We start from the raw sequence: 17,767 nt of genomic DNA on the forward strand, positions 1-17,767 counted from the left end.
CAGCACTGGTGGAGGCAGCGTAGCCGTCAGCCACTATCAGAGGCAAGTTCTGACAATAATAGTACTTTGTATAATGTCCTATTGGCCCTGATATATCGGCTAAACGGATACATCTGTTGACCTCTACCAGAGATTATACCATATTCGTAAATTCACCATTTCTAAGCAGAAGGCAGAAGATAACTTTATCATGGAGCCTGACCTGGAAAAGCCTCTCTTCCTCTGGGCAGTTGCCTCCGTCTAATTCAGACTCACCAGGGGTCTGAGTCCGCAACTGCCTATACTAGAGAGCAGTGTGAAAAGAGGAGCATTCACTCTGCAGCTACATCTGGGGACCGAAACGTCCCCAGATATACACTGCACACTGACTGACTGAAAAAAAACCCCAAATTGCTCCATTTGAAGAATCCCAGCAGACTGAGTGGTCACTGACTGATGATTCAAATCTTCAGCTTTCAGAGGGCAGCCCTTAATAGCAATCTTTATTTCTTAAGCAATTACTCTAACAGGACACATTGTTTTCGCTGCTGCTTGAAGTGCCCATGATGAAGGAGGTTTATTGTGTGAGGAAGCTGAGAGAATGTGTCAAGCACCTTACTGTTTCTGTGTATGTTTACCTGAACATACATTTATATACAACACACATCCCCGAATACACTCCCCGGGTTTTGTAGAAAAGTTTTTGTCAGTCGGTTTATCTGATTGTTCGTCAGTTTGTTTTCGCTCTAGTTTCTTTTTTATCTATCTTTAATGAATCTTCCTTCATCTGTCAATTTTGTTTTTCTGTCTCGGCTTCCTTTAAACCAGCACCTTTCATCTAGCTTCTACGTCTGTCTGCAACTCTTTTTTTCTTGTTCTCAGTGTCTACTCCACTCTCTTTGTCTCTCTTGTTTTATGCTGTCTTGTCCTATGTGTTTCTATTTTTCTAAAACCCCTCTCTCCTTTTTCTTGGCCACTTCCTTCATTTCTCTCTCCCTGCTCCGCCGTTGACTTATTGATTTCATTTTCATACTGTTGGCAGTTGTTCCCTCCGTCATAAACCATCAGCGTTGCCTCCTTTCAAGCCGGCATTGATCATTGTAGAGCCGATCACTACCAATCACCGCAGAGCGTCATTATCTGCTCTCGCTCGTTCTCTTTTGTTGTTCGTCTGTCTTGTATTGTGTGCTCCGTGGGTTATATTTTTTAATCTAGCGATTCAGCACTCTGTTGAAATAACAACCCGGCGCATTTAGGTATTTAGGTAGTGAATTAGGCTTCGCTTTTCTTTTTCTTTTTCTTTTTTCTCTTAAGTGTTGTGAGAAATGGCTCGCTCAGATGGAAAGCTGGGGGCTTTTAGAGAAAACGGCATCACAAAACCTTCATAAGAAATTATCACAACCTCACACCTTTTGTTGCAAAGAAATGAAACTTTTACTGCCCATGCATGTGCCTGTGTTTGACAATGACTGTGCGTACCTCCACCACTCTCCACATTTGAGCCACTGTTGTGTTACGCATAGAACTTTCTCATACTTTCTCTTCTTCTTTAAGAGACAAAAGCCTGCCGAGTCTCTGTGTGCCACCTCTCTTTCTGTACCCATCCTTACTTTCTCCCCTCCCGCTCCTGCATTTCCCTCTCCCTGTCTTTTGTTGCACTGTGGTGTTCGATCGAACGGCACATCAAGCCAAATCTAGAGCCTCTGTTTCCTCTTTTATCTGCCTCGTGGCCCCCAGTGGCCCTCAGATGCCTCAAAGCTTTTAAACGAGGGGAGAGTCGGGGGTGTGGAGACATGAATGGAGGGGGTAGAGTTGAGGGTACTCACAATTGCCTCCTGAGGGAGGCATTTTCACCAGCTTTTGTACACCTCGCTGACCTTTCTGAGCGCCACCACGCCTGTCGGCTCGCGCCACGAGACCCCCTACTCTGTCTCCCTCATTCTGCGTTCGCTGATGGGGGTCCTGATAATAATTCAACACTGCTCTGTATTGTGTTCCGTTGAAAGCCACCTCGGCTGCATAAGCAATTGACACACGCAGTTGTTTTTTTTTCTGGGCGCATTTCGCACCAATATTCTGGTCAGCATTTTATCGCCCTTTCTCTGGTGCGCTTAGCAAGAGGTTTTGTGGAACGAAGACCACCAGCTGGGATAAGAGGGGACAACAGCAGGGCTTTTAGGTGGGTTTTTCACTGGCTTTTGTTGCCTTGAAGCAGCCGCAACATTATCGGAACATTCCACTTTGTACCAGCCTCTCTTTTGTGTCCCGTTGTCACTCAATCCGTCTGTCTCTCCACCTCCTCTTTCTCTTTATGAGTTGAGGCCTGCCTCTCCTTTGTGATTGCTCTGCCAATTCACACCCTGTACTCCCAAAGAGATCGATTTTTTTTTCTTCTCTGGCCTTTTTGTAAATAAATAAATACCATTGTGTTATTGTTTGCTCCCAGAGCTGTGTTGACAAGTTTACTTTCATGTGAAACTTTGAAATTGCTTTTTTATGGTAGTACTGCAGTTATTTACAATTGTTTGTCTAGCAAATGCACAGAAGGGAGCAGCTTATTTGCATTCTATGAAAATGATTCGTGTTCTTGTCATTTGCTGTTGCATTTGTGGTTTTTTTTTTTTGTTTGTTTGTTTGTTTTTTTACAGTTCTTGCATAATCTTTACATCTTCACCTTTGCTTGTTATTGGCATACATCAAAGTTTTGCCCTACAGTTAGCCCCAGGGTAGTATCTGCTATATCTGTTTGCTAAAGCTGTACTAGCTTCCCCCTTTGCTATACAGTGTATTTAGTGTCCAGAGGCTAATGTTACACTTCTTCTCTGTGCTTTAAGCAAGGTAAGGTAAGGTAAATATCTGTCCATCACAACTCTCCTGTTCTTCAAGAAGAGTGAAATTCTCAGTAATATAACAAAACTTAGGCCCACTTAGGCAGCCTTTTGTGGTTATCAGGATGCTTATGACTTATTCACAGCAAGTTTCACACAATCAATCAATCAATCAATCAATCAATCAATCAGACAAGTCATCAGATAAAACAAAAACTGTGTCATAACCTGGCAACTAGCAGTCCAGAGGGGATGCTCTGGAGGCTAACGTTAGCAACCAGTGCTCCAGTTTTTTCCCCACGGCAATTAAATTGCTAAATCAGACCAGGTGAACATGGAACTGTTTCTGCTGGCACTTTATTCTTTATTAATTATGCTCTTTTATCCTCAAAGTTTTAGCTTATTCACTATTGTTCTATTTATTTGATTTTTGCTTTTTTTTATATTTATATTGCACCAAAGCACATTCATTTATTGGTGGCATGTGTGAAACACTATTACGTTTCTTATGTGGAGCATAAAAATGACAAATAAATTAAGAAATCAGAAAATTAGAAATCCTACCCTGCCAGTCTGCACTGATATTAGAGGAGCGTCAGCAAGTGCAGCAACTTTGTAGTTGGACTTTGGTTAAATTTTGGACATCATATGCCATTTAACGAGGGGGAATGCAACATGGAAATAACTAATAACTCATAAATGTGGGACTGTCTTTCACAAATCACCAATAACAATGCAAGGTTAGCTAGCTAGTATTTTGCAAGTGATGCCCATATCATTAAAGTATGGTATAGATTACACTCTATACACATATTTTTTCATAACAGTCACACGGAGATTTAATTTTATTTTGATTGATATGACAAAGTCATGTAAGTTTGTCACCATTGTCTACTGTTGCTATTTTTTGGCCCTGAAAAAGGAAACTGATGACCCTAAAAGAACACTCCACCTGAAAACAATATAAATATAAGTATATAGCACTCAGCTCTCCAAGCTTTCTGTGGTTCCAGAAAACATTTTATATTAAATGGCGTAAAGAAAAGCAGAGTACCCAAAACAAAAAAGACGAAAGACAGACAAAAAGGTTATCAAACATCCAAAAAAAAATCTGCAAATTATTTTCGGTAAACTATTGAGAAACAAAGCATTCACCATGAAGGTTTTTTTGTTCACACATGCACATGCATGGGCATGCATGCACACAACAAATACATTCTGGGGAGGATAATCCAAAAATGTTTGTTTAACAATAGTTAAGTGAAAAGGGGTGCTCCACACTCCTGAACGCTATTGTTAGAAAACTTTTTCTCGACCATAAGGAGCCTAAGGAGGTGAGTACTATGCTGGTAGCTGGTACTCATTGCCTTTATTGGTTGACTTGGTTAGGTTTAGGTAAGAGGAGTGGGGTTCGTTAGTGTCAGAACGTCAGGATAAGTCAGTCACAGGCAGAGTAGTGAGAGTTATTTTCCAAAACCCAATGATCCAACAATGACACACACTACCAACCAGGAAAGCGATTTAGAGGTCTGGAAAAAGGCCAGTATTTCACCCTTTTTAACATTCCTGCCTTATCTGTACAAGAAAAGTATTAATAACACATGCATATCACATTTCAAATTCTCGATGAATTATCAAGCAAAAATTCTAATCATGCTTCTCAAATATGAGGATTTGCTGCTTTCTTGTTTTTTCTATCATTGTATATTGAACATTTTTGGCTTTTGGGCTTATTGATCATTTGAAAAAATAATGAAGATATTAATTAATAATGAAAGTAGCTGTTAGTTGCTGTCCTAGTTCCTGTATTTTTGATGGAAGTGGAGAAAGCTGATTATCTATGTAGCCTGAAATGAACTTAGTTAGTGAAGACAGGCTTTGTAGTATGTGTTCTCCTCCACATTCACCTCCTTCTCCATCCCTCCATCCCCCAGCATTGGAGTGGTCAGGCCTATCAACCAAAGAGCCTCAGCCTATCACCTGGGAGCCCCAATTGCCTGCCAGTCATCAGATAAAATGGATTTCCAATTGAGTCAAGGCTCCCAGGCTGGGTCAGGCAGAATGGAGAACAGGCAGACTTCTGCTGCTCATCTACCTCTCCTGACTTTCTGTTTGTTATTTGTTTTTTTCTTTCTATCTCCTACTGTGTTCAGCCCCTGTTCCTCTCCTTCACTCTCCACTCCCCTCACTCTGTCTCTCTGATCTGCTGGCCGGGGCCACGTGCAATGAAAACAGGTTCGTTGTAAAAGGCCAGATACTGGTGCGCTATCTGGGAGGCAGTGTGTTATAACCACAGCAAGTCTTCTTAGTCAGTGATGACTTTAACTCAGGATGGATCTTCAATTAGAGCAACAGGTGGGAAATCCATTAGTTTGTTAGTGGGTGAGCTGTGAGGTGTTACCAGTTTTTTAATACAGTAGAAGTGCACAGATACTTTTCAGAACCTGTCAGAGTGCTAATTACTTTCCCTGTACATGCTGTGGTCAGTAGTATACCATCAAACAGTTGTATGTTTGTTTGTTTTGAATATATTTAGTCATACATTAGGATATCCTACACTGAATACACTGAAGCATAATTCTTATTTATCTGCATTTCATAGATCTCATTTATTTTGTATCTCAATTAGTTGCATCAAAACAGAGGCTTTTCTTCCTGGGATCCAATTGGCAAGTGTTTTAATAATTGATTAATCATTTAAGTAATTTATCAAACAGAATTCCTAAACAGGTTTCCTGCTTCTCAGCTGTGAGGATTTGCTGCTTTTCTTAGTTTTGTATCATTGTAAAATTCAATATGCTAGGGTTTTGGAACAATTGATCAGCTGATTAAAAAAAATACAGATTAACTGATAATGAAAATATCCATCAGATGTCTTCCAGATTCACAGTACTTGTTTTCCACCACATTTAGGGTTGGTTGCCAGACTCAGTACTGTTAAGGGTGCCGACCAAATTATGTTGCTACCGAATACCAATTCACGTTAAATCCATCGATACCTAAGAGCACATTGGGGTGAGAATGCCGGGTTCAAACAAGAGGCGGAAGTGTCCTGCAGTGCCGAGAAGGCTGTAGGCCAGCCACAGAGCTTCGAGGCCGGTAACAGAGCTCCGTGGAGCTGCCAGGTTCAAGACAGGAGGCATCCCGAGGCCAGAAAGCCGGCAACGGAGCATCACAGCCACTCCATCGGTTTCCAAGCGAGGCAAAACTACTGCTGCCGTACCAATCTGCCACGATAGTTTAAGCATCTGGTCTAATTTCTTCTCTGTATTATTTTAGTTATAGCCTAGTGTTACTAGTAGTTGAGCAGACACACAAACACACAAGCAGACAGAGACATCAGATTAGCTACATGTGTGATTAAAAAAGAGCAGAGGAGCAGAACTGTGTTTTAATCTACTAAATCACCCCTACAGCTTGTTGAAAAAATCTATTTTTGTGATTACGGAGCAAAGTACAGGAAAAGGTACCGTTGGGTACCAGTACCAAATTCCAGGTACCAGAACCAGTACTAGTATCAGTACAAATGTGAAGGTGTGTGAGGTGTCCTGAAGGCAACAGACAGGTCCACAGCTACATATCAGCAACATTGTTTTTGATCTGACAGATTGTGATTGTATAGGTCAAGGGTCACCACCTGCTGTCCTCTACTGTACTATATGTAAACTACCCACTTTTACCCAGTGAAGCTCAGAATAGAGCAAAAAGGAAAGACAGTGGATGGAGGGGTGGGGAGAGGAGTAAATAAGAGCAGGAGAGAACAGATGATAGAGTGGAGCAGAAGAATGGGAAGAGAATGGGAGGTGAGGAGAGGATATCAGAGGGATGAGATGAGAGGACTGAAGAGGGGAGCTATATTGATCACCCTGCTCTGTGAGTCTCTCTGTGGTTTTAATGGTTTGAGTTTCACAGCTGGAGCGAACTCTGCGGTGCTTAGAACAGATACCATGCCCTCTCTACACACACATAAATGCACATACAGTACATATGCAGTCTGCCTCGCTACCAACTGGCTTCAGGTCAATGCACCCCGAGCCTTCAGTCAATTTAGCTCATTGCATCGTTCCACATGGGTTACTGGAGCTATTGGACTTCAGTAGGACCAGTAGTCATTCTGAAACAACCCTCCTCCCTGCAGCTGTCCAGCCTCTGAAGCCAAACAGGGCTGAGTCTGATCGATTTCTGACTGCAACACCAAAGCAAATTTACAAGAGATGTTGGGTTAGCTTGATTTTATAATGAAAACACGTTTTAATAATAGATATAACTCTTGTGCTATACTAAATTAAAACATCTGGCACAAGTGTCACAGCATGTATCAAATGTTTTCACCATGTAAATCCTTATTTGCATAAAAACACAAATAAATTAGCAAAGTACGGCTATTATGGGGTGGAAAGACCTTGCCTCATCTGCATTTTTTCAAAGACAGATCACACTAGCCAAAGCAGTGGCTCTGTGAGGCTGTACTTGGACACAGTTATTCTATGAGCTAAATGCTAACGTCAGCATGCTAACATGCTCTTAATCACAATATGATGAAATGTTGATGTGTATTAGGTTATGTTAACCCTCATTACCATTGTAGTTTAGCTTGTTAGTATGCTGACATTTGCAAATAAGCAGAAAACACAAAGTACAGCAGAGGCTGATGGAACCTGATGGAGTAAGATAAAAGTCAAAGAATCAGAGAAGTTACTACAACTTTCTGTTCTGAGGGGGACATGAACTTGTACCATATGTCATGGCCGACCTTCAAATAATTGTTGAGATAATTAATTTAAAACTGAAAATGTCAAACTCATGACAGCATGAGGTGAAAAGTCAGTGGATCACCAAAGTCATAAGAATTTATGTATCCCCAGGGGACCATTAATGTGTGTACAAACTTTTATAGCAATCTATCTAATATTAATTTGACATATTACAATCCGTACCAAAGTTTTACACCACCTGACATTGGTACACTGGCTGCAGGTGCTTAAGGATTAGTAGTGGGATTTGTCTGACATCAACAAGCTCAGAAAAGAAATGGATGGATGGATCTTGATTCTTGTGAGTGTACAGTTTGTTGTATATCAAGTTCAAATTCACGCTAATGACCCACAAGACTCCACCCGGTAGTTTTTTATTCTACAAAATAAGTCAATTATTGTTGTATCTTCTTCTTTCTAATATTGTATTTCTATGTATAAGCTAATATTTGTATTACTTCATATATCTTGAATCATGCTAGCGGTGTAATGTAGATCGGTCAGTCCAACACTTTGCTCCTGACTAAACTATCTCAACTATTGGATGGATTGTCATGCGGTTTGAATTTTGACCGTTGGACAATGCTTTTTTTTTTTTTTAACCACAACGTTCTTGTAGCTTGTATAAATGTTGAATTAGTTATATACGCATCACGTCTGCATCTGAAAATCAGATAGGGTAGTCAGGGTCTAGTCTTTGATTAACTTTGATGATCTTAGCATGGAGCAATCTTGTTCAATATTGTCTCTCTTGGGAAGCATAAGTAATAACTAATAAGGCTTCAGAGAGTTTATTGACCATCTCATAGAAGGCCTTTCACTTACTACTAAACACCCATGAGCATCCCCTTTATAATCTAACTCAGTATGTTCTGTTGAGACCATCTGACTAACAAGCTGCCATACGTCACCCAGCTTTTACTAATCATTTTGTTAGGTTGCACTCCAAGGGTATGGGAATAGGTCTGCATGGTGGCAAAGCTCTATTCGTATTGGCTAGTCATCACCTTGGCTTGACAGACCATGTCTCTCTTAAGATCACCTTGCCAGAATTTCAAGGTGTTAAGTGATCATAGACATTTTATGGGAGAGCACACAATCTGAGTGAAGCCCTGTCACAGTATTTATAACGAGAATCGTGGTGTCAGACCTGTTGTGTTCTTTCAGGGTCAGTGAGATGCTAGGGTTTCAAGGACCTCATTGATCCTTGGTTGAAAGATGAAGGTTGGACTGCTTGGATCAATTGCATGTAGCTTTTTTCAAGTGGAAGTAAGGTAGGCCTGAAAGGCTGTAGCTTTCTTGGAGGTCATTGCATCTCCCTTATGATCAGAATGCTATCTGATATTGGTTCCAAGTAGATCTCATGCACACTGAGTTCTGAATATCACCACGAAGACGGGTCACTAATATAAACCTTGTGCTGTACAAGCAAAGAAAGAGAAAACAAAAAGCTTAAGACTGAAAGAGGGTTCCAGGTTCCAAAGGGGATCCCTTTAATAAGGTTCATGTTAGAATCCTCAGTATAACCTCTCAACAAGGTCCCTTTCAGCACTCAGATGAGTTCTGTGGGGCAAGCAAATAGTTTGTAAAGGTTCTATGTTGCAGTTGTGTATTTGATAGTGTAATGATGGAAAAACATTTTAGTGTTCTTCATATTATCTTATTTTTTGGTTTTGGTATATACTGTATGTCTGCCAATTAGTGTTACTACTGGAATTTCTAACTTGAATACAATACCTTGAACAATATCTGAATTCCATACCATTTTCGATGCATAGGGAAATTTGACACGGAGGGCATCAAATGTAGTTTGTGTTCAAGATAAATAGAGCAAGCTATAACATGACAACATTGACTTTTGTGTTCTTGTTCAGTAGCAGAAAACAGCAGAATGACTGTAGTAAACATTAACAACTAGAGCACTCGGAGAGCGCAGACCTCCGCCAAGCAGCTCAGATTTCCCGCCATTTTATTATTTTATCCTCTTTGCTTCAACAGATCAACACCAAAATTTCATCATCTGTTCCTTGTCCCATTAGCAACCCATCCTGAAAATTTCATCAAAATCCATTCAGAACTTTTCCAGTTATTTTGTAGACAAACAGACCAACGCTGGCGAAAACATAACCTCCTTGATATAACAGTACTTCTAACAAATTATCTGCCAGTAAGTAGCAAGATATCAGATGAGATACACCTGCAAAAATTTAGAAATATGTCGACATTACATAGGTTGTCCACAAGAGAGCACCAACGCTGAAATAAAAGTGTATACTACATTATGTAAAAAGAAAATATAAAACTATAAAACTATACTATACTATACTATAGAATATTTGATAGGTCTGAATAATTCTGTATGTGTTGTGCTTGACTACAAATCTATCTGCAGCTGCACAAGGTTATCTTTTTCAATCTTTTTCAAAATACTTTCGTGCACAACATGAGAAATTAGAAATACTTTGATTTTAGGGCTTCTGCAACCCTCAAACATCTTAATTAGCAAAATGTACCTGCTACTTTAGAGCTCTGGCAATCAGAACTTTATTGTGTGAGAGATGTTTTATTAAGTAGCACAAAATGGGCTCATGTCCATGCCCAAACTTCAAGCGCATTGGTCAAAAAAATGCCAATTTAATATGTTAGGGTGAAAATTATTACAAAATTCAAACAACAAATACCGTACACAGAGTGCATCAACGAAGAGGGACACTAGTTACAAGTCGAGGGTAACTAAGAAGGACATTCTCATCTTGTCTCCCACCTGTAGATCCAATTCACTGCACCATGAAAAAGCCTCTGGAGTAGTGATGTAGCACTGAGTAACATCTGTCAACAGGTTCACTTCTCTCCATTACTGAGATAATCCCTACTATTAGCAACTCTGACCTTTCAGTTGTGGTCAGTTCAAGATGGAAAAGTCTGCACAAAACACAGACGGTCTTTACACCAAAGAGCATCTCAAAGGTCAGAGGGTGTGGCAGGAGTGCAGATGGACTAACCCTCAGTTCTTTTTTCTCTCTTTCTCTTAGAACCTGCTTGTCAACCACGGATGAAGAGAGGGAGGAAAGGGTAAAACTGTCATTTGATGAAAGCTTTTACTTTGGCACTAAGAGCGGCACTTGTCGCTTCCATGTTTGAATTATGGGAAAGTTGATTTGCTGTTGGCATGCCTTGTTTTTAAAACTTTCGTATGCTATTTATCTGCGGTATTATTCAGTGAATTTGCTCTATTATTCTGCACTGCTACATTCTACAGGGAAGCTTTTGAAAAGAAATGAGTGTGCGTAATAGATTCATGGTCTGAGTCAGTACACTTTCAATTCAGTCATTCACAAGATAAGCAGGAAGCATTTCTAAGATTCGGGTTGTAAAGATCAACTCAGGGTCATTCCTCCACATCTGAATGTCACATTCAGTTTACGTCCAAATCTCTGCTTCCTTTGTTGGGATGAAAAATAAGAAAAGCATTTCAGGTGTGAGATGAAATGAAGGCATAGGGACCGTCCGTGATCTTTGACTGATAAAAGAATTGATTGAATTTTATTGCTTTTGAGTTTATTGGTTTTGTATTTTTTTAAGAACACAGGAATAAGCTCAGGTAATCCTGGCCATGACTTAAATCCATCAGACCTGTGATGTATTGTATGATTTTATTAAACCGTTCATATCCTCTGACAGCATTGTTTGTGTCTTTTTCCATATATGTTTCTTGCCAAGTTTTTTTCTTATCGGGTGTGATCTAGTGCTCATCTATCACATGAATGCACTGTATTAAGACAAGTAGACACCATGTTCCAAGATGGCACCATATTCATGCCAGTGCCAGGGCACATATGGCGAAAAAGTTTCCTCAGACTTTGGCAATTTCAGCCCATGGAGCATATGCACTGGGTCCCTCTCTGCTGTTAGCCCTGTTCCCTCAGGGCCAATATGACCACGGGACCTCATGTGATTTCAAAATGACCTGCCACGTCTGTGTTTTGTGTGATACATTCACACAGAATAAACAAATTCTGTATTTTGCTGGAATTTACCAACATTATCTCACAGAACTACCAAAACTACTTTAGTTATTTTTATTCTCCAAGTGAGGAAATTGAATATCGCAGTTTGCATAATCCGGTTGAATTTCATTTACATTTTTTCATCTTTTTTTTTTTTTTTTTTTTTTTAAAATTTATTTCGAATATGTAAACCATACAGCACTGAAATTAGACAAAAAAAGTAAGTGAACAAGAAAATAATACTATTAATAATAGAAAATAATAATAAAAGGAACAAAACAAACGACAAACAATTAAAAACAAAATTTAAATCCAACATAAGTCAACATGCTCGAAAGGGAGTAGAATGAAGTAATTTGAAGATTCAGTCATCACTAGTGTAGGTCATGCAAGAGATACAATAAAAACAAATGGGTCAGAGTTGTCATATTGACATTTAAAGAGTAATGATTGTTTCACAAAGTTAACTCATGCACTGAGGTTCATGTAAGAAAACATTCCACCTTAAAAGATGCCAGTTGCTGCTGGTAGCCTTTGAGCTACACTGTGAATTAAATTTTTGTTTTCTCAGTCAATGCTAGCTAACTGTTTTTGTATATTGTATGCATCTGCGTAACAATAGTCCAATGACCCCAAATCTCACAGACACTGATTTGCACTTAACTAATCTGATCACATCACACCGCTGTGTTTGGGAGAATATGGCGAGTAACTTGCAGTGGAATTTTTGCATGACAACTTATGAACATTGCAGATTTTTACTGGGTTAAGATCATAGAAAGCCTCCACAATTATGACAAATTACTGGAGATCCCCAGGTAATATTAGTCCTGTGTAAATATGGTTCTGGTCACTCACTCCCTAGAAACATGAATTGCACAAAAATAATATAGTCATGCAGCTTTAACATGTCACAATCAGACAGGAGGTGCCTAGCCATGCTAGTCGTGCTAACACTTTTAGCAGTGCTGACAACAACAACAGTCCTGACAGAGTGTTAGAGTGTAACCAGTGTTAACCTGGGGGATCCCGAGGGCGGACACTACGCTTCTGCAACAAGGCCCTCACACCACAGTGGGTTGGGATAGCGTTACTGGTGATACTTGCCATATGTGCCAGGGCAGAGCGGTGTCGATTAGTTAGCAACAATGAATGGAGAACTTCGGATAACAACAAACAGGTAGTGTGACATTTTTCTGCTCAGGATGCCGTTACTCCGTTATATCTTTACATACTGTATTAAAGGGGAACTAATGTTTTTTTCAACCTGGGCCCTATTTTCTGATCTACTTTTGTCTAAATGAGTGATAGGATGTTCAATATTTGACATTTCTCCAGTACAAAGCTCAGGCTGACTTGCCTGCAGCCCGTGAGCGTGCGCTATATTAAATATAAGGGCACTCAGACAGCGTCAAACAACGTCAAAATACGTCCACTAAAAGTGCATTTTTTTTCACACAGATAGGCTCGGATTGTTAGTATAATTATCCGACAACATAACGGAAAGGAGAAATGAATGTTTGTCTTTACCTTCAACTGGATTCGGACATGTTCCTCTGCCTGTAATTTTAAAATATGTGCTACCGAAGTAACACTGCTCCCTCTCTTTCCTCGTCCGCTCTTCAATTTCAATGAGTTCTGCATCCGTGTACGTCCTTGTACTCTGTGTTCAAATAAATATGGGCGGTCATCACATTCAAATGGCTCATCCAGATCCAGTTGGTCAAAATTGGGTAAAAATTCAGCCATGACTACTCCAAACAGAGTAACTCCTCGCATTTGTAGGTCACTCCAGCAGTAACTTCCTGCAACAACTCAAATTGTAAAGCGAGCAAACCAAAGGATCCATCTGCTGAGGAAACTCAACTCTTTCGGTATCAGCAGAAATATCTTGTGTACCTTTTATCAAACTTTTATTGGGAGCCTTTTAATATTTTCTTTTATATGCTGGTTTGGTGGTCTATCTGAGAAAGACAAGAAGTGTCTGAATGACATCATCAGAGTGTGCTCTAAAATTAATGGAGTCCAGCTAAAGGACCTCTGCTCTCCCTGGAAAACACGGGTGGTGCAGAAAGCAGACAGGATATTATCCCACCCTGATCATGCTCTGGCCAATTCAATCATGCCCTCAGGTCGGCGGTACTATGTGCCGGTGCGGAAAACAAACCGCTATGCAAATTCTTTTATCCCGTCTGCCATAAGGCTGCTAAATGCACAATTGCAGAATGAACTGTGATTTATTTTACCGTGAATTATTGTGAACTGTGAATTATTTGGCATCCCGCTCTGCTGTGCTGTCACTGGTTGTGGTTGTCGCTGTTGTTGTTGCTGATGTGATGATGCTTGATTGTGGATGTTGGCTGTTTGTTGCATTGTGTTTTTGTTGCTATGGACAGGCCGGCTGTAGAAATGAATTGCCCTTTTGGGACTCAAAGTATTCTGAATCTGAATCTGACGTCTCACAAGATGTCAGAGCCAGACTTTCACTCTCTGAGTGAGTGTTTTGACTTTGACTACACGGATGTACACAGACACTACTCATTGAAATTGAAGAGCTGACGAAGAGAGAGGGAGCAGCAACAGACAGAGGAACATGTCCGAATCCAGCTAAAGGTAAAGACAAACATTCATTTCTCCTTTCCGTTATGTTGTCGGATAATTATACTAACAATCTGAGCCTATCTGTGTGAAAAAAATGCACTTTTAGTGGACGTATTTTGACGTTGTTTGACGCTGTCTGAGTGCCCTATTATTTAATATTGTGCGCGCTCACGGGCTGCAGGCAGGTCAGCCTGAGCTTTGTACTGGAGAAATCTCAAATACTGAACATCCTATCACTCATTTAGACAAAAGTAGATCGGAAAATAGGGCCCAGGTTGAAAAAAAACATTAGTTCCCCTTTAATGTGTGCAATGTTGTGTATTGTACCTTTAAGATTTTCGGGAAATCAAACTTAGCTTATGATGCTGTTTATGGTCAGCCTTTATGTTTTGGGAAACAGTATTTTTGCATTCTGTAATCACCTCTCTATGTAGTTTTATTGCTAGTGGCGGAGTCCGCCATAATTGTGGTGGATTCATGTTGCTTTCACTTGCAGGAGGGATTAACGGGAAATGATTCTTGCAGGTAATCTTGCATTTCTGTTTTATTAAGCAATTTTATCTCATTGTTATCAGCCTCAATGTTGACTGTTGACTGGTACAGCAGAGCTGTATTACAATACTGCTAATGCAAACTTTGCTTCCTACTGCCGCTAGTTCACATAAAAAGCTTTCAACTTGTGAAACATAGAGTGGCTTTCATTATGAAATGGTAAGTGCTAACCACTATCATTGATCCAAAATCGTTCTACAAAACAAGGCATGTTCATTTAAAGCATTTTCTGTTTGTAGACCAGTTTGAATTATTGCAGCGAGTAATGGAACAAGAAGGAGTAGTGAGGAGTGCTGTGAGATGAAGAGCTGCAAGGCAACTAACTGCACACCTCCAGCTCCTCAGCAAGGTATCAACCCCTTTTTTCTGTGACCTGCTGTTGTGTGGAAAACTACAGTACTTGTGCCGTGTGTCACATGAAATCAGATGGTGGTTGCTCATGGTTCAATAGAAAAAGGATAATTATTGACCGTCCCAAAACAGTAGCTGCAGTCTACACAGATACGCTGTTACCTTTCTATTGTATTTCTGATAAAGTAGCTGCTCAAGGACGGTTTGCTGCCTCCAGAACTCTGAGAGCTGTCTATTAAACTGCTTGTAACCATGGTTGTCACCACACCAACTGGCACTGAAATCTGAAGTGTTATAACTTTAAATTGTGGCCATACAAATAGAACTGTTTGGATCTGTGTGAAATGTTCCTTATTGTTTTACAGCTATTTGTTTTGTAACACAGGAGAAAAAGTCTCTGTGGACCTGAGCACATTAAGTGAGCTGCAATTTTGACTGTAGTTGTTTTGCTAGAATAACTGCACAGCTTTTGTGGTTTCTTGATACCAGACTATTCCCACCAACTGTATCGCAGAGCATAAGGATGCATGGCAAGAGGCTTGTGCTCATGACAGTGCAAGATGTATACATTAATGGCGTTGTTCCTGGGGGATCTGCTAGTTCAGTGAAACTCTTGAATCCTCTTTTCTTCAGGGGGTTGGATTGAGGAAGACCAGTGTGGTGATTTGGTTAGCGGGTGTAGTATTTTAGAAAAACAATAGTTCCAACATAAAACTGCTCACATCAAGGTGTGTGGATTATCTTTAGAAACGCATGATATCTGGAAAGAGACATTGTTGTTGAGTTTTTCCAAATGTATTTTTTGGCACTTACAACACCACAAGGCGAGTGCCAACTAGTTCCATTATATTCGAAAGACAGCGAACATCTCTGCAGCTGATATCTCCAACACTTGGGAAGTTACACCAGAACAATCTAAACTGATAAATAGAGCTGCAGATTTTCTATGTTTTTGGGTGAACTTGTCACAGGTACAGTATGATAAAAACCCAATTGCAGCAACACAAACAGAAGGACAATTTGTTATAGTCCTGAATGAAACCACTTGTCAAACAGAGTGGGCAGGCAGGTGAAACAACAGTTAGGGTCAATGTCGTGACTTGGAGCCTTCCAAGACACGGGTTCAGTCCCAAGCACAGACACACCAAAGCCGAGAGCAGGTGAGTCAGTGGCGTCTGCTGGATGTATACTAACAGCAAACAGTTCCAACATGTGCAGCGGTACCACAAGGGAGCAGACAGGAGGTGATGTCAGATGAGCTAGGAATCCAAAACCAGGAGTACTCACAGGAGAAGCTGTCACACCAGTGCAAAGCTGACCATAGACAGGAAGGGATTTGTCAGCGGCAATGATGAGTGGAATCCGCAGGGCACCTGCAAAGGCAGAATGTGCAGCCACACAGCTAAGCAATCCACAGCATTAAAGTCCATAGGTGAATGAACAGGTGAACTCACTATAGAGAGCTGGGTGACAGTCTCTCCAAACAGCCATGGGCAACAGGCAAACAGAAACCAGGAAGGAGGAAGCAGAGCTCTTGGTCAAGGACAGAAGGCTGAGTGGTTAAGGCCTGCAATGAGGAAGCAGTCTGGGAATAAATATTGGAAAGTCTTACACTGGACAACAAAGAACAATCTGGCAAGGAGATTCTGTGAAGCAGGAGTCTTCATATTGGCAGTAGGTAATGATCCACAGGTGAGAGGCGTTAGCATGATGAGGTGGGTGTGGTGGACTGGCAGGAGCAGGAAATGTGTGGACAGGTGATAGGCTGGCAGGTAGGTGTGGTGGAGAGGCGTGGTGAGCAGAAAATTACGAAATGAGCTGAGAAGATGGCAGGTATGACAGGTACAAAGTGCCCACTGTGATGGAACTGTCCTTGCCTGTTGACATTCTCATTTATCCAGGTCATAGTTATCTCAAGGCAATTGAATCGAACGCAACTGGACAAAACTAAGTCCAGTTGCTACTGTTGACATTTGAATAAGATTGTGAAGGATAACAGACAGAGAGATCCTGGTTTATGTCAGCAGCATTACAAGAAGACACATACTGAAGTTTTGAGAAGAAATCCCCATTATCCTAAACAGCCACTTGAAAAGGACAAGCTCAGTATTTTTGCTCACATTCAAGTAGGCCCCCATACATGATGTATGAAGTAATATTTCAGAATTCAGAGACAAAACTGGTGGAGATATCATATATACAAATATTAAAAACACACGTACAGTATAATAAAATCAGAAATATTGCCTGTTTTTTGTGTTCCAAACTGAAGAGAATATCAAATCAGTAGGGCAGCACACAACGTCATAAGACACTGATATTTGGTTGAATCTAGGTTGTGATACTGGCGACAGCAGACATTGATGTTTTATTGGTTTTCACTTGTGATGTTAAGTAACCAAAATCCAACATCCTCCAAACATCTTACTGTATGCCAACGTCATGATGTAAAATAACAACCATTAATCATGAGGTACAAAGAACAAAACCCAACTTCTCCAAAACGTTACAATGTTAACGGCCGCACAATGTAAAATTCTACAGTTGTTAGACATTTAAAAAATAGCCACCCTGATTTTCAATCCAACCAAAATTTAACTTCTGTCTGTAAGAGTACGTCTTTTTGACGTCATACTGGAAATAGATGGCTGTCGGTGAACTTTGAATCAGAGCACTTAAAAAGTAGTGAATTTGT

The 17,767-nt window shown here is 40.4% G+C and overlaps 1 protein-coding gene across 2 annotated transcripts in view; it reads left to right on the forward strand.

The window, feature by feature from the left end:
• Nucleotides 1-11,241, forward strand: part of chchd6a (coiled-coil-helix-coiled-coil-helix domain containing 6a) — a 108,456-nt gene extending 97,215 nt beyond the window's left edge. For both annotated transcript variants that reach the window (XM_049580769.1, XM_049580770.1), the window contains one exon: nucleotides 10,594-11,241. In XM_049580769.1, coding sequence (XP_049436726.1) covers nucleotides 10,594-10,617 — 24 coding nt within the window. In that variant the 3' untranslated portion in view covers nucleotides 10,618-11,241. The remainder of the gene's footprint in view (nucleotides 1-10,593) is intronic.
• Nucleotides 11,242-17,767: the final 6,526 nt, after the last annotated feature.

This window comes from Epinephelus fuscoguttatus, linkage group LG7, assembly GCF_011397635.1.
Source record: "Epinephelus fuscoguttatus linkage group LG7, E.fuscoguttatus.final_Chr_v1".
NCBI lineage: Eukaryota > Metazoa > Chordata > Actinopteri > Perciformes > Serranidae > Epinephelus > Epinephelus fuscoguttatus.